The 23543-nt window shown below is 46.1% G+C and overlaps 2 protein-coding genes across 13 annotated transcripts in view; one reads left to right on the forward strand and one right to left on the reverse strand.

Annotated features, from left to right (window-relative positions):
* The window catches only part of FHL1 (four and a half LIM domains 1), a 69778-nt gene extending 59431 nt beyond the window's left edge, over nucleotides 1–10347 (forward strand). For 6 of the 11 annotated variants that reach the window (XM_025371890.1, XM_025371888.1, XM_025371891.1 and 3 more), the window contains 5 exons: nucleotides 5371–5552; nucleotides 5988–6162; nucleotides 6764–6933; nucleotides 7429–7615; nucleotides 8870–10347. In XM_025371890.1, the coding sequence (XP_025227675.1) occupies nucleotides 5397–5552; nucleotides 5988–6162; nucleotides 6764–6933; nucleotides 7429–7615; nucleotides 8870–9024 (843 nt within the window). In that variant the 5' untranslated portion in view covers nucleotides 5371–5396 and the 3' untranslated portion in view covers nucleotides 9025–10347. Of the gene's footprint in view, nucleotides 1–3681; nucleotides 3904–5370; nucleotides 5553–5987; nucleotides 6163–6763; nucleotides 6934–7428; nucleotides 7616–8232; nucleotides 8433–8869 lie in introns of those variants that run through there. The other 5 variants (XM_025371885.1, XM_025371884.1, XM_025371894.1 and 2 more) reach the window with 3 other exon arrangements.
* Nucleotides 10348–15767: 5420 nt separating this feature from the next.
* MAP7D3 (MAP7 domain containing 3) overlaps nucleotides 15768–23543 on the reverse strand; it is a 36028-nt gene continuing 28252 nt past the window's right edge. The window contains exons 16-20 of one of the 2 annotated variants that reach the window (XM_025371883.1): nucleotides 21623–21716; nucleotides 20048–20246; nucleotides 18883–18961; nucleotides 18692–18789; nucleotides 15768–17461 (exon numbers count right to left, since the gene is read on the reverse strand). In XM_025371883.1, coding sequence (XP_025227668.1) covers nucleotides 18724–18789; nucleotides 18883–18961; nucleotides 20048–20246; nucleotides 21623–21716 — 438 coding nt within the window. In that variant the 3' untranslated portion in view covers nucleotides 15768–17461; nucleotides 18692–18723. Of the gene's footprint in view, nucleotides 17466–18691; nucleotides 18790–18882; nucleotides 18962–20047; nucleotides 20247–21622; nucleotides 21717–23543 lie in introns of both variants that reach the window. The other variant, XM_025371882.1, reaches the window with a different exon arrangement.

A 23543-nucleotide genomic window follows, 5' to 3' on the forward strand; every position in this document is an offset into this window, starting at 1 on the left:
TGTAATCCCAGCTACTTGGGAGGCTGAGGCAGGAGAATTGCTTGAACCTGGGAGGCGGAAGTCGCAGTGAACAGAGATCGATCGCACCATTGCACTCCAGCCTGGGTGACAGAGTGAGACTCCATCTCAAAAAAAAAAAAAAAAAAAAGTTTTAGAGCAGGAATGAAAATAAAGTACACTTGGAAGATGACCAAGCAGGCTACTTGAGAGAGTCAAGTGCGTGGTTTGACCTTTGACCTGGGCTTTTATATGTTGGCATGATTCGGGTGTTATATTATTTCTCTCCTAATTCTTCCCTTGGGGTGGGCTGTCTGCATGGCCAGTGGCCCTCCAGCACTTGGGAAGCGCCGCATGCGCGTGGTGTTTACTGAAGTTGTGTGCATGCTTACTTTAAGCGATTTTTTTCCCTTAGCAGTGGAGCATTCCCAGACGTAGGTCTTACACCAGTTAAATGCCGCCATTTTGCCTCTTAGTGCACATGCTTGAGCCCACTCACCCAACTCCTTAGATGTCATGGGGACGCGGCTGATCATCAGTTTCAGGTGTTTCTGTCTGTTAGGGACCGTGTTTCCTTCGTGCCAGCTGCAACCAATTATTGTTTTAGCGCGAGATAGTTTAACAACCATCTGACCTTCACCTGATGGCTGCCTGACATTCCTGGTTCAGGGGGCGCCCTCTCTTGCCTTGCTCATATCTAATACCTACTCTAGCATCCCTACTATGTACAGATGAGGGCTACACCGAGACATTAAAATTAGTCAAAGAGCTGCCCAAGGGCAAACATGCCCTCCACAAACACAGGTGGTAAGGGAAGAAGCATTGTGATGATATGTAGCAAATGTTTCATTCAGTGATGGCTGACACGCCCATTCCCAGATAACAGCAATAGGTCAAGGCAAACGTATCTAGAAGTTTTCGAAGATTAAAAGCCTTCACATTTCATGTACTTAGAAACAGCTAAGGGGATAAAAAATTATTCCCTAAGAGATAAATGCCTAAGTACATGTAATTCTGTAAGGTTAAAGAGAGCCCAAAAGAAGAGGTAAAATGCTGGCCGGGCATAGTGGCTCACGCCTGCAATCCCAACAATTTGGGAGGCCAAGGTGGGCAGATCACTTGAGGTCAGGAGTTCGAGACCAGCCTGGCTGACATGGCGAAACCCTGTCTCTACTAAAAATACAAAAATTAGCCAGGCGTGGTGGCATTCACCTATAGTCCTAGCTACTCAGGAGGCTAAGGTAGGAGAATTGCTTAAACCCAGGAGGTGGAGGTTGCAGTGAGCCAAGACTGCACCACTGCACTTCAGCCTGGGTGACAGAGTGAGACCCTGTCTCAACAACAACAACAACAAAGAGGTAAAATGTTATCTTTATTTTTCCCTATTCTCTCATTCCTAACAAAAGAAAAGAAAGTGCATGCTGGGCCGGGCGCGGTGGCTCATGCCTGTAAATGCACTTTGGGAGGCCAAGGCGGGTGGATCACGAGGTCAGGAGATTGAGACCATCCTGGCCAACATGGTGAAACCCCGTCTCTACTGAAAATACAAAAATTAGCTGGGTGTGGTGGCACTTGCCTGTAGTTCCAGCTACTCAGGAGGCTGAGGCAGGAGAATCACTTGAACCCAGGAGGCAGAGGTTACAGTGAGCCGAGATTGTGCCACTGCACTCCAGCCTGGTGACAGAGCGAGACTCCGTCTCAAAAAAAAAAAAAAAAGAAAGAAAGAAAGTGTGAGCTTTTCTCTCCTCATGAAGTCAAAGCTTGACAGTAGCTCAGACTCTTAGGGAGCCCACACTCAGGATCTTTGCACGTGTGTCTCAGCATTGTCATTTATAAGCTGACTTTTTAGAGTGGTTTTGGTCTTGTGCACATCAGCACATCATTCATATTTTATACAAAATTGTGATGTGATCAGTATCTCCTCCAACTTCATCCTGAGTGCACTGCGTGCATGAGGGTTTGAAATCGTTTTGTAACAAATAATCATAAATTTAGAAGTACATGACGTAAGCTAATTCGGGTTGCCCAGAATTCCACTTAATTTGATTTATTGCAAAACAAGTACGAAAGTTCATGAATTTGACATGGACATTGTTAACATACTTTAAGTATTTCTAGCCTGTTTACCTATTACGCAACAAGTCTAACATTCCTAGAAGTGCCTATTTTATCTTGACTAATTGTTTCCACACACATTAAAAGGACTCAAGTGAATTGTAGAAACCAATTCTAAAAGAATATGCCCTTTGAAATGATTCTCCATCTGGATACAGACTGTAGGTTAAAGTATACAATGGTGGGGAATCTAAGGTGGAAGGTGACCCTAGAGTTTTCAAACTACAGAGTGAAAAAATCTTGCCTAAAGCTAGGATTCAAAAATACCAAGAGATGAAACTCTTCTTATGTATCCTGTTAACTGGGGGTTGATTCATTTCATTTTCCTTTGGCTTGGTTTAAGACCATGTACTATAGGAATGATACAGTGGCCAGTGACTTCGTTGTCTGACATTTTCAACACCCTTTGTTACTTCTGTCTTCACTGGTGAGTCGTGGATTATTTTATCATCTGGATGCTTAGAACTCTGAGCAAGTCATGTTCTAGAACTATGAGACTAAACGATGAAGAACTTCGCACTGGTAATATGAAAGTTCTGAAAGTGTGTGGTTTTAAAGTGTGAAAAACATGGCAGGTAAGATCTCTCAGGTACTCTGAACCATAATACAGTCTTTCTTCTCTTCGAAACGTCTACTTCTAAATGGCATTCATTGTGTTTTCTAGTGTTTTTTCTTTTGTGTATGACACTAGTTAACCTATATTTTTTACCATAAAGCTAGGACTCAAATACTAAGAGGTTTGACTCACCTTAGGTGGAACTTTATATAGTACTTTAACGTAGAAATATTTGGAATCAATTTCTGCTGATAAAGGTATCAAAAGCAAGTGATACTAAAACGAGTAGGTTGAAAGTTGTATACTAAATAGAGAGACCTTGGTAAGAGAGAATGAGGGATTTTCAAATATGGTACAGAAGATAGTCTCTGAAAGGCTAAACCAGCAGTGGTTACTAGCCATGCAGGAAGCCAGTGCTATCTAATCTTACAAATTCTGTTTTCCTGCCAAGTGGCATTTAGGAGCAACTGATAATTTATTTCTTGCCACTTGCTGTTACTGGAGATTTATTTGGTTTTTCAACTCAACTCAGCCCTTAACAAGAAAGCAAGTCTTTGTTGACGGCACAATATTATCAGTATGGCAAAGCTAAGACGAGGCTTCTATGTGATACTGGAAAGACCAGCAAGAATGGATTAAGGAGAGTGATTTTCCATATGCTGTCACTGTGACAGGTACTTTTCTCTATAGACACAGAGGCTAAAAGCAGTTTAAAAGCTGCCTTACCTAAACAGTACATAGTTCAAGGAGATAGACCCTGTGTCTGTTGCGTTTCTAGTTTTTGTTTCTAACCCATTATATAAAGGAACATCACAGTTTGCTTTTTAGAGAAAAGTTCAAGTAAGAACCATTCTCTGGTCTTGCTGAGTCTCTTAATTGTGACACAACTGTCCTAAGCAACTGTCCTTGCACAAGAATGTCACTCATCTGCTTCATCCGCCAGCTCCTTGGAGATGAGGGGGGTCTGTGTGTCAGCAGGAGGCAGAAGGCCCTGTGGCTTGTCCAGTGGCCTGATTTCCTTTGTTTGGAGGCTTGGTTCTGAGTGAGAGTTCAACAGCCTTTGCCCAGGCGGCTTCTCAAACACAGGGTGTGGTTTCCTTAGCTCACTCTCTGCTGTTTGGTTGCTCATGGCAACAGGATCCAAATAACTTGGACATGTGTTTGTATAAAAAAAAAAACCTGGGAATGGAACCCAAAGTGAGAGTTTGGGGCTTTCAGTTAGTAGAAGAGCTGCGGTGAGTACTGGGCAACTGCTCATTTATTTTCTCTCATTCTTTCTCTCTAAATTACACTGGATGTTTGCTAGCACAATAACCATGTTTGTGGATAGTTTTAGAAAATAGTCTCAATTCTCGTGTTTCCTGTGCAAATGAAATAATTGCTATCTATTTACCCGTGTAAATTTCTTTTTCAGGGGGAGAGGAACAAATTAGCATATGTTTAAAGAAGTTGAAAGCTAATAGAAACTCATATTTGGTACCTTTTTGGTGGCAGGATTCTATAGGAAATGCCTTGGCAAAGGGAGCCGCAGAGTGCTTCAGTAATGCTTGGGATTGCAGGCGTGTTGTCTAGGGCCACAGCCGGGGAGGGGACCAGGGAGGGAAAACGGGCTGTTCATACGGAGGGAGTGGAAGGGATTCTTGGAATAATTTTTTCCAGACTCTATTTTAAGATTATAATTTTTAAGACAGCAAATATCCCAAATGGTACTACTGGTTACACTTCTGTGAGCATATTGATTCTCACTTGCTTGACTCAAGCGGGGGTTTGATTTTGGTCACAAAGCCACCCGTGACTATGACAAATAATTCAAGGTTGCCAAACTTGCCTGTGCCAATTGACAGTGCCGTTTATGTAAGTCCTCTCTTGCACTATATTGCTCTGCCCTCAAAAGTCAGTAAACTGTCTTGGACAAAACTCTTTAGGATCTATTCAGGGATTTAACACTTTTCTGCTAGATTGCAAGTAAATTTAAACACGTTAAACAAATTAACAAGGATTGCTTAGGTGCCTGGTGTGGTACAGAATGAGCTGTCAGTTTCTATTCTGATGAATAGAATTTTATAGATAGGAGGAATGGGAGGCCTCCAGAGGATACTACCCTCCCTAAAAAGTGACGGAGGAAGAGCTGAAAGCGGGCCGAGAGGCTTCTTGATGACCACATGGTGGTCTTAGAGAAGCTGCTGCCTGCAGGCGGGGCTCCTGCTTTTCTGTACCCCTTTGAGCCTCTGCCCCACACTCTTCCTTTGTATAAAACAACTGCTTCTTGCCTGCCCCATCACACCCCCTCCACTCCATTGGGTCACTGCTCAATAGCACAATAGGACTGCTCAGCCATACCTCCCAGCATCCTGTCCCCTATCCGGTGACTCGGCCAACACAGGCTCTGTTCCACTTGCCCGGCTCCGTGTCTTTTGTGAATCAGCACAGTTGGTATATCTGAGCAGGGGCTTCTACCATCTCCCCAAGGGAATCACTAGCCATCGGCCTTCTGGCCCCGCGGGGCACTTTTGTTCCTGGAATCACAGTGAAGTATCTGTTGTCTTGGTGCCTGGTCGTCAGCTGGGCTGAAGGGAAAGCTGGGTCCTGGTCCCCAGACCCATGGACTCCAAGGTAGCATTGCGCAGGTGCCTCTGGGAGCCACTGCTCAGGGTGCTGGGGCATTTCCAGTGGTCATTTGTCCTGCCTGCTTGCCCCCGCAGGTCCCTCCAGCTATAAGGTGGGCACCATGGCGGAGAAGTTTGACTGCCACTACTGCAGGGACCCCTTGCAGGGGAAGAAGTATGTGCAAAAGGATGGCCACCACTGCTGCCTGAAATGCTTTGACAAGTTCTGTGCCAACACCTGTGTGGAATGCCGCAAGCCCATCGGTGCGGACTCCAAGGTAATGGGCATCCCCACGTGCCAGTGGGAAGGGCTGGGCTTCAGAGTGTCCTTTACCCACAATCATGGCAGCAGCAGCTGGCCGTTAGGATTTCCCAGCATCACTGCAGCCATCTTGAGGCCTCAAGGAAGCCTCCTCCACTCCCCAGGCCACAGTGGCCCACGCTGTTTAATGTGGGGCTTGACTGGATGGGTGACAAGGCCATTGCCAGCTCTTCTGATTGCATTCTAAATATTTCAAGAATTGTGAGATTTTTATCCTCATCTCAGCGTCCCTCCTGTCACTCATAAGAACAGTCACTGTGGGGCAGTCCCTAGGTGTAAGGGACTGTATCATCTCAGTGGTCAGTCCCAGGGAAATCAGCCTTATGGGAGGGCTCCTGCTGCCACCCCCAGCACCCCTCATGGTGGCCCACCCTGTCTGCTTGGTTTCCAGGAGGTGCACTATAAGAACCGCTTCTGGCACGACACCTGCTTCCGCTGTGCCAAGTGCCTTCACCCCTTGGCCAATGAGACCTTTGTGGCCAAGGACAACAAGATCCTGTGCAACAAGTGCACCACTCGGGAGGACTCCCCCAAGTGCAAGGGGTGCTTCAAGGCCATTGTGGCAGGTACTGCCTCCTTCCCACCCCGGGTTCCCAGGGAGGAGGCCCTGAGGGCAGACGTGATGTGGGCTTGCTTAACACGGTGGGGCTAACGTTGCTCTGAGCTGCTTTGAGATATTAGCATATATATGTACACATATACATACACGTATATATGCGTACACATATATGCTCGCACACACGCACACACTCGGAGACTAAAGAACACTGGCGAGAACAGCCTGTGGCAAGAGAATGAAGTGAACAGTATGTAGCGCTTTCTCATTTGGGCGTAGTAAGTGATGAAAGCATGCTTCTTCCTCAGGGTGTCATTCTGGGCCATGTAGTCCCTGATTTAATGTCGAAGTGCACGCAGGGTATAGAGGTGGGGGAGTGGGGCATTCAGGCACCGGATCCTAAAACAATAATGCTGGGGTCCCCACCCATGACAGAAATCCTGGGTTGGCACAAGCATAAGTAGAACACAGGTAGGTTAGTTGGAGGTGTGAGGCCAGTAACTGCAGGGCCTGCATCCCCTCACCTCTGGAGGGCCTGGGGTGGGGAGCTGAGTGGATGCAGCCCCCTGCAGAGCCTGTCAGTGGGGCTATCCAATTGCTTCCCCCTGCAGGAGATCAAAACGTGGAGTACAAGGGGACCGTCTGGCACAAAGACTGCTTCACCTGTAGTAACTGCAAGCAAGTCATCGGGACTGGAAGCTTCTTCCCTAAAGGGGAGGACTTCTACTGCGTGACTTGCCATGAGACCAAGTTTGCCAAGCATTGCGTGAAGTGCAACAAGGTATGCTTTCAAGGGAGTTCTGCATTGACCGTTGTTTCTAGAAGTGTTTGACAGTTTGCAGAGCACTTCCACACACACTATCCCATTCCATCCTCATGACAGCCCTGTGACGTAGGAATTATTATTCCCGTTTTACAGATGAGGAGATCGTGGATTAGGAAGCAGTGCCGAAGCCAAGTCTTAGGCTGTCGGTATGCATCCTCAGCCCGGTGGTGTGGGTAGCCCGTACGGCATGCTGAGCTGGGCAGCCCTGGCTCCAGAGGTCTGCCTCCACCACTAAGGGGTTGTGTAACCTCACATAGGGGCTCACTTTCTCCGAGCCTTGGTGTCTTCATCTGTAAAGTGGGGATAATAATAGCCCCTGCCTCCCATGGCCGTTGTGGAGATTAAATGAGATATTGTATACCAAAGCGCCCAGCACAGTGCCTGGCACGCAGTAGGCATTCAACAAAATGGTTGTTGAATCTGAATCCGGTGCTACACTCCCTGGTCTAGGCCATCACATCTGGAGGAATCACTTACCAGGATCAGCCCTGGCATGCCGATTGCTTTGTGTGTGTTACCTGCTCTAAGAAGCTGGCTGGGCAGCGTTTCACCGCTGTGGAGGACCAGTATTACTGCGTGGATTGCTACAAGAACTTTGTGGCCAAGAAGTGTGCTGGATGCAAGAACCCCATCACTGGTAGGCTAAAGAGTCCTTGCTAAGTCTGCCAGGCTAGGTTTTGCGCATGGTAACCATCTCTCATTTTCCTGTCGTCGGTTTCATCCACAAAGGCCCCCAGAGTATGCCCTTCTCCCCTGCTATTGTGGTCCCAAAGGCCCCCCAAGAGTTTGGATTCGGCCCCAGGCCAGGTTAGCCTTTGCAATAGAGAACACTTCCTGACTGTTGACTAACAATGCCGAAAGTTCACAAGCCTGAGACCTGCCGGCCAACACCGGCAGGCACTGCCACTTTGCAGGGGGATTCTGCAGGGAGGGGTGGGAGGAGGGTAGAAAGAAGGGGGGTGGGGGAGGTGGGGAAGGGAAAGGGGGAAGGGAGGCCGAAGAGTGATAATCTGGGATTGTAATACCCCATATTTGAAGGCTAGTTCAGAGATGCCTGTTGGCAGGGTTTCTTTTTTTTTGTTTTGTTTTTTGGTTTGCTGTTTATTTGTTTTTGCGATCAGCAAAGCTAATCACTTCATTCCTCATCTCGCGGCCGCGATCCACGTGCCCTGGGCCCTTTCCCTTGCCTCCAATTTTCCCATCTTCCCGGGGAGCCTTGAAATGTACATTTGAGAAGACTTTTGCCATCCTCAGGGAAAAGGACTGTGTCAAGAGTGAGCCACCCAGTCTCTAAAGCTAGGAAGCCCCCAGTGTGCCACGGGAAACGCTTGCCTCTCACCCTGTTTCCCAGCGCCAACCTCCGGGGCAGGCATCCGGGTGGAGAGAGGACTTGTCCCTCGTGGGTGGTGGTTCTTTATAGAAAAAATCGAAGCTTAGCAGCTCCTCGAGGCCCGGTAAGTGCACACCCTATGAACAGCCCAAGTTTGCCTCCTGGTGGCCACTTTGATGTCATGGCCCTGACCTAAATCAAAGAAACTGGTTATGCTGGGAGGTCGGTGCGCGTCACAGGGCAATAGAGCGGTGGCATGGGAATGTGTGGGGTCGTTACATCAGGGAAGCCCTTGGCCGGGCTCCGGCATCTTCTCAGGTCTTTGAGAGCCATAGCAGGGTTGCGGCGGCATGGGGAACAATGGCGGCGTGGGGGACTGCACGATGGAGTGGAGGAGGGGGTCTGAGAGCCAGGCAGACACTGGCTCTTGCGTGCTTGTCAGTCTGTGAGTGGGGCAGGTCGTCATTTTATCTCTTTGAATCGTGGCTTCCTCACCTGTATTCATTCAGCTGTTTTTCTTGTTTTCTTTCTTTTTTTTTTTTTTTCTTTTTTTTTCCCCAGGGTTTGGTAAAGGCTCCAGTGTGGTGGCCTATGAAGGACAATCCTGGCACGACTACTGCTTCCACTGCAAAAAATGCTCCGTGAATCTGGCCAACAAGCGCTTTGTTTTCCACCAGGAGCAAGTGTATTGCCCCGACTGTGCCAAAAAGCTGTAAACTGACAGGGGCTCCTGTCCTGTAAAATGGCATTTGAATCTCGTTCTTTGTGTCCTTACTTTCTGCCCTATACCATCAATAGGGGAAGAGTGGTCCTTCCCCTCTTTAAAGTTCTCCTTCCGTCTTTTATCCCATTTTACAGTATTACTCAAATAAGGGCACACAGTGATCATATTAGCATTTAGTAAAAAGCAACCCTGCAGCAAAGTGAATTTCTGTCTGACTGCAATTTAAAATTGAAAACTTAGGTAGATTGACTCTTCTGCATGTTTCTCATAGAGCAGAAAAGTGCTAATCATTTAGCCACTTAGTGATGTAAGCAAGAAGCATAGGAGATAAAGCCCCCACTGAGGTGCCTCTTGTGCCTCAGCTGGGACCCACCGTGTAGACACACGACATGCAAGAGTTGCAGCGGCTGCTCCAACTCACTGCTCACCCTCTTCTGTGAGCAGGAAAAGAACTTACTGATATGCATGGTTTAACTTCCTCATCAGAACTCTGCCCTTCCTTCTGTTCTTTTGTGCTTTCAAATGACTAACACGAATTTCCAGAAAATTAACATTTGAACTTAGCTGTAATTCTAAACTGACCTTTCCCCGTACTAACGTTTGGTTTCCCCGTGTGGCATGTTTTCTGAGCGTTCCTACTTTAAAGCATGGAACATGCAGGTGATTTGGGAAGTGTAGACAGACCTGAGAAAACGAGCCTGTTTCAGAGGAACATTGTCACAATGAATACTTCTGGAAGCTTAACAAAACTAACCCTGCTGTCCTTTTTATTGTTTTTAATTAACATTTTTAATTGATAGCAAAATAGTTTATGGGTTTGGAAACTTGCATGAAAATATGTTAGCCCCCTCAGATATTCCTGCAGTGTTGAAATTCATCCTACAGAAGTAACCACAAAACTCTAGAGGGGGAGTTGAGCAGGCGCCAGGGCTGCCATCAACATGGATATGACATTTCACAACAGTGACGAGTTGAATCCCTTGTAAAGTAGTAGTTGTCTGCTCTTTGTCCATGTGTTAATGAGGACTGCAACGTCCCTTCTCTTGTGATTCCTAGGACTTTTCCTCAAGAGGAAATCTGGATTTCCACCTACCGCCTACCTGAAATGCAGGATCACCTACTTACTGTATTCTACATTATTATATGACATAGTATAATGAGACAATATCAAAAGTAAACATGTAATGACAATACATACTAACATTCTTGTAGGAGTGGTTAGAGAAGCTGATGCCTCATTTCTACATTCTGTCATTAGCTATTATCATCTAACGTTTCAGTGTATCCTTACAGAAATAAAGCAGCATATGAATAACCCGCCTCCTGTCTTTTCATTCTGCCTGGTGGACTCGCTATAAGGTGATACTCCTAATCCAGAAACCCAAATGACTTATTTTCCTTCCAGGATATACTCAGTTCAGTGCAGGTGCACGGAACATAGGAATTACAAACAAACCTGTAAAAACCACATTTGATTGACAAATACATAAAAACTGAAACCACTCTGACCTAAAATAGTATTTCCCAGATTTTCACATCCCTGAAAAAGGATGAATTGGTTTGATGTGACCAGGGAATTAGGGAGGGAATCCCCGATGAAGCATGGCACTGAGTAGCCATCTTGGTCCCTGTTTGTTGGGTGCTACCTCGCTATGCCTTCCCCCTTGTGCCCTCTGGAACCCGGGGTCCGGGTTGAACGTGACCGTCTCAACTGTGGCTGCCTCCACCTGCCAGCCGAATGACACCCTCGCTCCTTGTGGATGTGGCTCTGTAAGGAGGCTGCCCATTTGGACCCATGCACTTCAGTTAGGGGGAACATGCAGGGATGCTGTGGGCAGAGGCAGGGGTTGGCCCGGCATTGAGTCTCCCCAGTTGCCACTGCTTCTAGACTAGCACCACACACTAGTGTCTTTTCTTCACCTCTTGTGCTCTTGGGTCATCCAACCTGTCTACACCCACGTGGCCCTTACGGCACAGCACAAGAGGCCCCATGCAACAGGTGTCTGCTGCACTCTCCTCCCGGTGGAAGGGGCTTCAGACCATAAGGGCCCCTATAAGCAGAACTGGGTGGGAGGAGGAGGTGTTAGTCTTAACTGGGCCTCATGCTGAGGGTAATAAAAGCAAAGGGCAGAAGCCCTTTGGTGCTAATGTTTGCCTTCTGAGAAGGGAACCACCTGTCAGCAAGAAACTGAGCACTTTTAGGAACCTGGCACATCTGCTTGTGTGTGTTTCCTTGCAGAAATTGACCATGAAAACCTTGAAACCGATGAAGTCTGTCTAGTCATGTGGGGCCCCAGGGACATGAGGCTGGGTCAGGGGATGGGAAGTGGCTGCCCTCACTGCTCCCAAAGGAGTGGGCTGAGTTCCTGAGGCTACAGCAAGGAAAGGAGCCCCACCGGGAGAGGGGAGAGGAGACAGGCCTGGGATGGAGAGGGGACCCCACCTGCCTTCATGAAGGGCTTTGGCCCCGGCTTATGATCTCGATCCACTTCGGCTGAGCCCTGTGCCTTCAGCATCCAGACACAGGCTCCCCTGCCTACCCACGTGCTCTTTCCCATTCTGGAACTCTTCTTCACTGTGACAGTTCCTTGCCCTCCAGTCCTCAGTCCACCCTCCTTCTCAGCCCCTTCCCACCGTAACGCCCCTCCCCATCTGCCCTAGATTCTATGGTCTGCATTTCATTCATTTCCCTCCTCATTCCTGTTATCCCTTTGCCCTTCTAAACTGCTTGGCCTGCAAAACCTGAGTGGATGGCTCGAGCTCTGCTGAGGAAAAGCACCCTGGCCTAAAATTCCCAGTCCCACCACTCTGCCACTTGGCCCAAAGTCCCAAGACCACCTCCACCACCTTCCTCACCCAGGAGACTGAGGTCTATCCGGAGTCAGCTTCTAGCTATTGCTTGCTTCGTGATGCCTGCCTGTCCTTCACACTTCAGCATCTTGTGAAGCACCTACACACATCAGAGCCGACACGCACCATCACTCCCATTTCCCAGATGAGAAAACAGAGAGGTTAAGAAGTTTGCCTAAGGTCACACAGCTAATAAGTGACAAGCCACACCCTAGACACACCTCTAGCATATCACTCATGACACTAAATTGTCGTAAAAATAAGACACATCACAATAAAACCGTCATGCACAGTGCTCAGTACTTAGAAGGCATTTGTTTGTTGAATACGTGATTTTAAGTGACATAAGGCTCAGGCGAAATGAGGGTAAATTTCCACTTAACAGTTTGTCAGCAGAGAAGCATTTTCTCCCTCATAATAAATGGGATCAGAATATCAAGAACCTCTCTACTTGTGATTAACAGGGTGGGCTCTGGCACCAGGCTACCAGGGTTCAAATCCTGGCTGCTCTGCCACTTTGTAGTCATGAGACCTTGGGCAAGTGAACCTCTCTGAGCTTGATCCTTCACCTGTGAGACCTAAAATTTCTACTTTGCAGAATCCCATGTTGGGGACATAATACAAGTGCTTAGTGAGGGGACTGGCACCCAGTAAATGCCAACAAATATTTCATCCCCAGCACCAAAGACACTGCTCTGGTGTCTGTGACCTACCCTGCAAGCCTCAAGACACTATGTTCACTCCCAAAGCAGTGTGGGGTGTTGGCTTGAGGGACAAACTTGGGTTTGAATATCAGCTCTGCCTCTTTCCAGCTGTGTGACCTGGAACAAATGCTGCTCTCCACAAATTTCAGTGTCCTCATAGGCATAAATGAGTACCTACACCTCATAAAGTTGTTGTGAGCACTGAAAATGCCTGGCTGGGCGTGGTGGTTCACGCCTGTGATCCCAGCACTTTGGGAGGCTGAGGCGGGCAGATCACCTGAGGTCAGGAGTTCGAGACCAGCCTGGCCAACATGGTGAAACCCTGTCTCTACTAAAAATACACAAATCAACCAAGTGTTGTGGCGTGTGCCTGTAGTCCCAGCTACTCAGGAGGCTGAGGCGGATGAATCGCTTAAACCTGGGAGGTGGAGGTTGCAGTGAGTCGAGATCACGCCACTGCATTCCAGCCTGGGAAACAGAGTGAGACTCTGTCTCAAAAAAACAAAACAAACAAACAAAAAAGAAAATGCCTATCAAGTACCTGGCATACTGCACATGTAAACCTAACTGCAATGATTACAACACATTTGGGGAAATTAGAATCAGATGGGTACCTAGGACCCATCTGGAAACACTGTAACTGGAGTGGTGAGGGGACCAAAGGCAAGGAGGCTGTTTTGGGGCCTGTTTCGACCAACCAGGCTGGCCACGCACTGGAGGGGTGGGGTCACTGAAGATGACGGAATTGCCCCGACATGATAAAATGTCATGCACAGTCTGCCTCCGCGCTCTGGCTTCTTGGCCCTAGCTGCTGTTTTATGCCTCCTGATCCCTCTGGCTCTGGCTCCAAGGAGTTAGAGGTGTTTGAGAACAGTGGAGTCTCAAAACTGAAAAGGCTGCAGAGATTGTAGCACAGCCCCATCATTTGACAGACAAAGAATAGGGATCAGAGAAGAGCAACAATGTGCACAATGTCACACGTGAGCTAGCAGCCCTCTCAGCTGGGTTCAGGTCTTCAGGGGCCTGTCTGGCATTCTTTATGGTATTTCACACTGCGTTCTTGTGGTTTTGAGGGATTGGAGCAGTTAAAAAACTTCATTCCACATGCAGTGTCTACAATGACACAGGCATAGAAAATGCGCTGATCTGCAGAATCTGCTGGTAGAGGCCAGGGGTCTGTCCCTCCGGGTAGAGGACACCAGGATGGGAAATGCAAGGCAGCAATGCGCGAGGGGAAGGCTAGGTCAATGTCCATCACCTTGGCCTTGTAAACAGGAACATCCTGGTAGACAGTTTCAATGGATGGATCAACAGGACCTGGCGCCAAACTTGGCAGTGAAGAGTTTCCAGCTCAGATGAGACACGGGGAGGTGATATGTTTGACAGGAATAGGATGTGCCTAGTTTGTGCTGATTCAAAAGTATATAGAATGCTCTAGCATGTTCAGTGGGGGAATGGCTACCATCATTCTCATAAGCACCAGACCCCAAAGACTGGGGATAAACAAGGACCTTGCCTTACCAAAAACAAAACCTAGTAAAGCAGAGGTCCCCAACCTTCGGGCCACGGACTGGTGCTGGTCTGTGACCTGTTAGGGACTGGGTCACAGAGCAGGAGTTGAGTGGCAGGAGAGCAAATCTTCATCTGTATTTACAGTGGCTCCCCATCACTTGCATTGCCGCCTGAGCTCGGCCTCCTGTCAGAGCAGTAGCGGCATTAGATTCTCATAGAAGTGAGAACCCTATTGTGAACCACGCATGTTGGGGATCTAGGTTGTGCGCTCATGAGATTCTAATGTCTGATGATGTCACTGTCTCCCATCATCCCCAGATGGGACCGTCTAGTTGCAGGAAAACAAGCTCAGGGTTCCCACTGATTCTACGTTATGGTGAGTTGTATAATTACTTCATTATATATTACAATGTAATAATAGAAATGCACTTGAATCATCCTAAAACCACCGCACCATCCCCACCAAAGGTTCATGGAAAAATTGTCTTCCACAAAACCAGTTCCTGGTGCCAAAAAGGTTGGGGACTGCTGGAGTAAAGCATGATTTAAAATTGGAAACTAAACACTCACAGGCAGATCAGAATATTTGTTTTGCCATTCACAGTAACAGTGATGTCAAGAGATGAGTACATAAAAGAGCACAATTAACCACCTGAGCATGCACGCCCAGACTTTTCAAAGCAAGAGGGTTTTCCTCATCCAAGGTGAGCACCAAATGTGAGAATTAAAGGGGCGAGGGGAGGAGGGAAAGGGGAGTAACCGCTTAAAGGGCACAGATTTTCTTTTCAGGGTGATGAAAATGCTCCAGAACTAGATAGTGGTATTGGATAGCTGCACAGCCTTGTGAATATACACTTTAAAATGGTTACTTTTAGGTTATACGATTTTTATTAGGATAAAAAAAAGCAAGATCAGCACTATAAAACAGGGCAAGAAAAAAACAAGAAATAAAAAAAAAATTCAAAAGATACTGTAGTAATAAGCCTCAACTTATACAAGAGAACCATCACAGGGAAGAGTAACAAGCACTGAAATAATTGCAGGAAGACAACCAGAGCTTGAAAACTCACATCTAGGCTGGGTGTGGTGGCTCATGCCTGTAATCCCAGCACTTTTGGAGGCTGAGGCAGGAAGATCACTTGAGGCCAGGAGTTCAAGATCAGCCTGGGTGACAGGGCAAGACTCCGTCTCAAAAAAAAAAAAAAAAAGGAAGACGACAGAGAGAGAGAGAGAGAGAGAAGCCAGGTATGGTGCCATGACTGTGGTCCCAGCTAGAGAGAGAGAGAGAGAGAGAGAGAGAGAGAGAGAGAGAGAGAGAAGCCAGGTATGGTGCCATGACTGTGGTCCCAGCTACTCAGGAGGCTGAGGTGGGAGGACTGCATGAACCTCAGAGTTTGAGGCTGCAATTAGCTATGATTGTGCCACTGCACTCCAGCCTTGGCCACAGAGTGAGACCTTGTCTCTAAAACAAACAAACAAACTCACGTCTTTCTATTCCAGAAGTGGAACTCTGCCAAATCACCAACTGGATGAAGAGGGAAATCAGAGAATTCGATTCCTGTTCATTGAATTTGCTGGCTGCTTGTGTTCATAGCTTGGCCAACAATTGGTGTTGCCTTTGTACCACCACCAGTACACTTTTTTGAGTATTATAATGAAAAAACCCTTGTTTTATCTGCAAAGTTTATTTTATATAGCACACATTTATATGGAACTGTAACGGTATTTCAACACATGATATTTGTGCAGAAAAATAACAAACTCTTTTGTTAGGATGATTGTCTCTGTGTTATACATGAAAGACCTAGTATATAAAAATAGTTTTTAAACCAAAGGTAACTTTCTCTATTCTATATCAAAAGTACAATACTCTGAGTGGCAAAGAACCAGGGAATCTGAAAGAATTACCTCCTTTTACTAATCCAAGATTGGCAGCCAGAAGGAACACTGGCCTGCTTCGGACTATTTGCAATTCAACACTGAAAACTCATTATTAGAATTAATCTGCATTTGAATTTTATGGAATCATAATACTGTGTGTGCATACATACGTGTATGTACATCTGTGTGCATTTCTGTGTGCCCATCACGCGGACTCACTGGCAGCCAGTGGCTAGAGAAAGGCAAGCAAAATTTGGTTATATCTCAAGCCTGAGTATATACTCAACGACAGAACTGGAGAGTACAGGCCGAAAAATACTTTAAACATTAAACATTTCAAGGAATTAAACATACCCCATGGGACAAGAGCCATGTACTCCTTTATGTACACAATAAAAATAATATATGTTTCTGTAGATAAACACCAATATGTTCTTCAAAAGGAAACACTGACAAGAGCATGAAAGGTGCTGACTGTTCCAAGATGGGGCTTTACAGGACTCCCAGCATTTGAGGCTACTGGTGCCTGTGTACTCACTGGCACAAATGGGTAGAGTTAAAAATATACATATATCATGGTAAAATACAATTTATTGGATTTTGCAACCTTTGGTATTTTTATATTAGAAACAATCTGACACAGCTCTTGTGAGTGATCCTGCGGCCCTTGCATAATCTATTATGTTCTCTACAAGATCAACTGTGAGGTTTTAGCTGTCAAAATTGTCACTGGTACACAGAAAAATCATTACTTGGCTGGGCCCAGTGGCTCACACCTGTAATCCCAACACTTTGGGAGGCCAAGACAGGTGGATCACTTGAGGCCAGGGGTTCAAGACCAGCCTGGTGAGCATGGTAAAACCCCATCTCTACTAAAACACAAAAAATTAGCCAGGTGTGGTGGCACATGCCTGTAATCCCAGCTACTGGGGAGGCTGAGACAGGAGAATTGCTTGAGACCAGGAGGCGGAGGGTGCAGTGAGCTGAGATTGCGCCATTGCACTGCAGCCTGGGTGACAGGGCAGGACTCCGTCTCAAAAAAAAAAAGTAAAAGAGAAAGAAAAAGAAAAAGCATTACTTTAAGATTTCAAATATATACTGAAAGAGAATTAGTTCTGCGATCACATTCTTCTAGAAACTCCACAATTACAGTTTCAGGAAAGCATCCTTGATGCACTCGCTCCAGCAAACACATTGGTAGGACAACACAAGAATAAGAGACAATGGTGATTTTCCAAAGAAAACAAAAACAACTCTTTACTTAGAGCTCTTGCTTAGACGCAAGAGAACAACATGATTTTTAACATATTCTGAGATATACATCAAGGTGACCTTTTGACAGTTTCTTTCAATTTTTCGGTGTCACTTCCTTTACCAGGTTCAAGTCAGAAGCAGAAAAATTTGAGGACTGATGGGCCCAGGAGTTGAGTTATCCAGAGTGGAAGATGTATTCATCTCCCAGGCTGAGTAAGGTTTACGTATCTGACTAGAGGGAAAAATAAAAGAAAGATTAGTAGAGAAGATGCTAGTCTCACAGCAACTTGTCCCTGGCCTCCCTTCAGGGTACATGCCCAGGACCCTCAGCAGCCCCTCTGGAGTTGCTGACACACTGGTCCTATAAACGTTCTTCACTTCCCCAGTCCCCAACCAGGCCCAAGGTGCTTCTCAATTTCAAAGAGAACTTCTCAAGGAAAGAAAAACAAGAGGCTTCTGGTTTTGGAAACACAGGTTGAGGCTTATTCTGAAGACTTCCCTAATCTTCTGCCCTAATCAACTGTCTGTGTGCTTGCCAAGCAACCAGCAGACCAGGAGCTCAGAGGAGTCTGGGATGCAAGTTTGAAAAGAACATTTTTTTTTTTTTTTGAGACAGAGTCTTGTTCTGTCACCCAGGCTAGAGTGCTAGAGTGCAGTGGCACAATCTCAGCTCACTGCAACCTCTGCCTCCTGGGTTCAAGTGATTCTCCTGCCTCAGCCTCCAAAGTAGTCGGGATTACAGGCATGCATTATCACACCCGGCTAATTTTTGTATTTTTAGTAGAGATGGGGTTTCTTTTTTTTTTTTTTTTTTTGAGATGGAGTCTCGCTCTGTCGCCCAGGCTGGAGTGCAGTGGCCGGATCTCGGCTCACTGCAAGCTCCGCCTCCCGGGTTCACGCCATTCTCCTGCCTCAGCCTCCCGAGTAGCTGGGACTACAGGCGCCCGCCACCTCGCCCGGCTAGTTTTTTGTATTTTTTAGTAGAGATGGGGTTTCACCGTGTTAGCCAGGATGGTCTCGATCTCCTGACCTCGTGATCCACCCGTCTCGGCCTCCCAAAGTGCTGGGATTACAGGCTTGAGCCACCACGCCCGGCCGAGATGGGGTTTCATCATGTTGGCCAGTCTGGTCTGAAACTCCTGACCTCAAGTGATCTGCCTGCCTTGGCCTCCCAAACTGCTGGGATTACAGGTGTAAGCCACTGCACCTGGCCAAAACTTATTTTTTATATCTGGCATGAAATGTGGGACATAAAAATTAGAATCAAGTCATCTACTCTCTATTCTCTCAAAACCAACTTAATGGAAGACTCTCACATCATTCCTGCAGACCCACAATTGTCTTCTTCTCTTCCAAAGCTATATGGTGCAAAGATTGCCCTGGAACAGCTAGAAGGAGGGGAGTGGGGTTTGGGGTCAACTGCCTTTCAAGAAAAAGGTGGATGAGATGAGGCCTTACCCTAATGAGGAGAAACAGGTTTGCTTCTTCTCTTATCGTCTAAAGGTGTCTGGGGACTTTGGCGAGATGTCATGGAATCCTTCAGATTTTGTTTGTGCCTGTCAGGAGAAAAATGTGACAAAGATAGTTCTGCGACTTACAATGTTGGTGATCTTGTCACAGATACACTGCTGCTCATAATTCATACTAACAGAGGATCTGCTGGTGGTGTTGGTTTCATCCGCCTTTCTGGTTTTTGTTGTGTGACTGGTCATTCTTTTGGAAGATGGTCTGGAAAGAGACAGTTTGGTTAGAATCCCAATTATTCCCAAACCAAGGCTCTGGCCTAAAAGCAGCTTTGTCCTTTGATTAACTTCTAAGAAATGCCTTGGAATTAAAAAACATTTCAGAATCATAGAACAGGATGACTGAAAGGAACCCTAGAGATCACAGGACACACTGATTTTCAAACTGTATTCCAGAAAGCCCTAGGTCCCACGAAGCACCAGGAGTAGGAGCAGCTAAGCACGCAGGACTCCAGAAACCCTGTCCCTCCCTTAAGATTGGTCAAGGATGGGCCAGTGAGGTGTAGTAACAGAACTGGTACAGGTCCTCTAGCTCTAGTGCTCCTTCTACATCATCACACCTCTCAGCAGACTCCTGTTCCTGTGGGCCTTGCAGGTGAACGTCTTCTCAGGCAATTGCCCATGTAGCGTTCCTTTCCATGAATCAGTTCCTGCTCTCCTGACCTAACTTCTGACCTTGTTTCCTTACACTGAAAATGAGCATATTATGGCCGGGCGTGGTGGCTTATGCCTGTAATCCCAGCACTCTGGGAGGCCAAGGTGGGCAGATCACTTGAGCCCAAGAGGTTCAAGACCAGCCTGGCCAATCTGGTGAAACCTCATCTCTTAAAAAAATAAAATAAAAAAATAATAAAATGAGGATATTACTGTCACACTCAGAGTTGTGTTGATAATTGAAATAGGTAATATAAAATGCCTGGTATATTGCAATCACTCCACAAATGTCTTCTTGCCCAACTTCATGAGATAACATTAACCAATGTGAACGAAAGTAAAGTTTGGGGCCAGATGTATCTGGAATTGAATTTGGGCTCTGCCCTTTAATAGCAGGATATTGGGCAAATAAAGCCCCTACCCTCTCTGCACCTCAGTCTCCTTGTCTTTATAAATGGGGATGATGATCTTTACTTAGCAAGGCTGTTGTGGGGATGAGTTTATTTCTGTTAAGTCAAATACGTGACATGGTGTTTGGTAAAAACTAAGAGCACAAGAGATCATATTATTTAGCATTTTAAGAATGTCAATCATAATCCTGCCAAGTTTATTTAGATAAGCTGACTAAGTGACTCACCTTGAAACTACTTCCCGTGTTGAAGTGTCTTTCACGCTTTTTTGTCTGAAGTTTTTCAAATCACCATTAAAATATGTTTTTGGCTCTTTACGGACCTGGCTGGAACCGTCTTCTAGAAATACCAGCTTGTGTGTCATTTTCTTGGCATTGTTGAACGGTATTTTAAATTTGGGAGGTGAGCCTGTGCCATTTAGAATGGCTAGAAAAAAAATAACACAATTAAATATGGAGTTTCAATAACGAATTCAAGAAAAAGTGAAGGCTGTGATCCTGATGGGATGAGGAGTGGGTATCGCCTGTCTGAAGGCAGGAAGAGTCAAGCAGCAGTACTCCTGGGAGGCAGGCCCAGCAGTCACAGAGTTTCCCGAGCCATGTCTCGGGCCACTGCTCAGCACACACACTCACCCTGCCCTCGAGGCACCAAGAGGCTACCATTAAGGAATCTGTCCTTTTTCCTTTGCTAGGAAAGAATAACAACCAGAGATAAGACTGCTCCAGATTCTCGCCCCTCCCCTGATCACTCACCTAGCCAATTCTGTTTATGCATTTCGTCTTACCTCTAATTTTTTTTTTTTCTTGGGACGGAGGCACGATCTTCACTCACTGCAAGTTCCGCCTCCCAGGTTCACACCATTCTCCTGCCTCAGCTTCCCAAGCAGCTGGGACTACAGGCGCCCACCACCACGCCTGGCTAATTTTTTGTATTTTTAGTAGAGACGGGATTTCATCCTGTTAGCCAGGATGGTCTTGATCTCCTGGCCTCGTGATCTGCCCACCTTGGCCTCCCAAAGTGCTGGGATTACAGGCGTGAGCCACTGCCCAGCCTCATCTTACCTCTAATGTTACCTCCTACCTTCGGCTTTCCTCAATGCCCTAAGGCAGACTGAGGAGCTCTTACTGCTATGTTCTCATTGTATTTTCACCAAACTTCTTTCAACCCAATCATCTTGTGGCAGTATTATGGTTTGCTCATATATTTGTCTTCCCACTGGCTATAGCTCCTTCAAGCTCAGGCCTTGTCTTTTCACCCCTTCATTCCCAGCACCTAGTAGAGGACCTGACTTTCCTGTTCAATATCCACTGGCGGGAAAAATATGGACAAATAATGTTTTCTCAAATGGCAATTACTGTTACTACAAAGTGGTTCCTACTTGTAAGGGAGTCCAGACATTTGAGAAAGCATTCAATTTTTCTTAATGAAGTGGAAAGTGGAATTCCACCTGTGGTCAATCATGGATGCCTTGAGGAGTTGAGCTCTGAAATGCTGGCAATCCTCACATTCAACTGAGAAAGAGCTGCTGTCTACAGCCTATTAGCATGATCTTTAAAATAATAAGCAGCAGCAGCTGTTATTTATTGAGAGTTTATGTGTCAGACACTGTTTTTAGCATTACATGGATTTACCTCACTGAAATCTCATATCCACTCTAGGAAAAGGACATTGGCTTCCCCTTTTTCAGATGGGAAAAACTCAGCACAGAAAGGTTAAGTGACCTGCCCAAAGCCACACAGCTCAAAAGCAGAGGAGCCCCTGGATATGAACCTAAGCAGTCTAGCTCCTAAATTGTGACTAACCTGATGGAAACATTTCATTCAATGAGTCCTTGTCGCTTTCTTCGTTGTCAGCCTCAGCCTCTTCATATATGTCATGGCTGGATGTTTCTGTGACCTATGATTAAAAAAAGGAAATCTTGATTATGACTAATATTCAATCATCCTGGTTTAGAATGTCAACGAAGTCTGCTTCAAAGCTGGATTGATGGCTAACTTTTGTCATTTCAACAAAAAGGTAAAAAAATCTAACCTCTTTTAACTGGCCCCAAGAATCTACAGAGGATAGGGACAGGTGCCCGTAGCTGTGTCTTTTGGCTAGGAAGACACTCAAGAATGAAAGATTTCCCTGGGCAGGAGCCAAGGGACTATAGCTTTGTGTTGGCATTTGTTCTCTGCCTGCTCAGAACCTTAACTAAGGCGGGATGGGACTAGTCAGTGAATAGCTAAAACGTTTTTGACTGCTGTTTTTTTTTTTTTTTTTTTGGTGGGGGGACAAAGTCTCACTCTGTTGCCCAGGATGGAGTGCAGTGGCACGATCATAGCTCATTGCAGCCTCAAACTTCGGGACTCAAGTGATCCTCCTGTCTCAGCCTCCCAAGCAGCTGGGACTACAGACGCATGCCACCACACCTGGCTAATTTTTAATTTTTTTTTATAGAGACAAGTTCTCACACTATGTTGTCCAGGTTGGTCTTGAGCTCCTGGGCTGAAGAGCTCCTCTTGCCTTGGCCTCCTAAAGTGCTGGGATTACAGATGTGAGCCACTGCACCCAGCCTTAGGTTGCTGCTTGAGGCAAAACTCCTAATGAGTTGAATGAACTCTGACATGATGACTCCCAGCACTTTTTGGAAATGACATTTCTACTCTAAATTCTCATGTCACTTAATGTAAATGACCACAACTGGGTAATTGCAAACAGACAAAATATCAGTCTTATAGCACAGAATGTAAAAAGCACAGAATCTGGAGGAAAAAGGCCTTGACTACATGTGCTCCATCAAAAGACATGACATTGGGGTAGGTAAATAATTATGAAACAGACCACAAAAACACTCACTATAAGGGAAAAAAATGATAAATTTAAGCTTGTTAAAATGAAGAACTTACGTCTGGTTCATCAACAGACATTAGGAGAGTGTGAGGCAAACTATGGCATGGAAGAAGATACCTGCAATATATATATATCTCCAAAGGACTCCTAACCAGTGTAGGTAAAAATGCCTACAATTCAATCAGAAAAAGGCAGGTGACAAAATAGGAAAATGGGCAAATGACTTGAAAAGGTACTTCACCAAAGTGAATCTCCAACAGGCCAGTAAGCATTTATGAAAAGGTGCCTGACTTCATTAGTCATCAGAAAATACTGGTCAATTCAACAATATTAAAATCAGAATGCAGGGCATGGTGGCTCAAGCATGAAATCCCAGCACTTTGGGAGGCTGAAGCGGGTGGACTGCTTGAGCCCAGGAGTTTTAGAAACGGCAAAATCCTGTTTCTACAAAAAAATAAAAAATTAGCCAGGTGTGGTGGCGTGCACCTGTAGTCTCAGCTACTTGGAAGGGTGAGATGGGTGGATCACTTGACCTTGGGAGGTGGAGGTTGCAGTGAGCCAAGACTGCACCACTGTGCTCCTGCCTGGGTGACAGAGTAAGACTATTTCAAAAAAAAAAAAAAAAAGAAAAAATCAGAAGCTTCTATCCAGAAGAGGACAACATTAAGAAAAGATAAGCTGGCCGGGCATGGTGGCTCACACCTGTAATCCCAGCACTTTGGGAGGCTAAGGCGGGTGGATAGCCTGAGGTCAGGAGTTCGAGACCAGTGTGGCCAACATGGTGAAACCCTGTCACCCTGTCTCTACTAGTAATACAAAAATAGCTAGGCATGGCGGCACACCCCTGTAATCCCAGCTACTCAGGAGGTTAAGGCAGGAGAATCACTTGAA

The sequence above is a fragment of the Theropithecus gelada genome, chromosome X (assembly GCF_003255815.1).
Source record: "Theropithecus gelada isolate Dixy chromosome X, Tgel_1.0, whole genome shotgun sequence".
Lineage (NCBI taxonomy): Eukaryota > Metazoa > Chordata > Mammalia > Primates > Cercopithecidae > Theropithecus > Theropithecus gelada.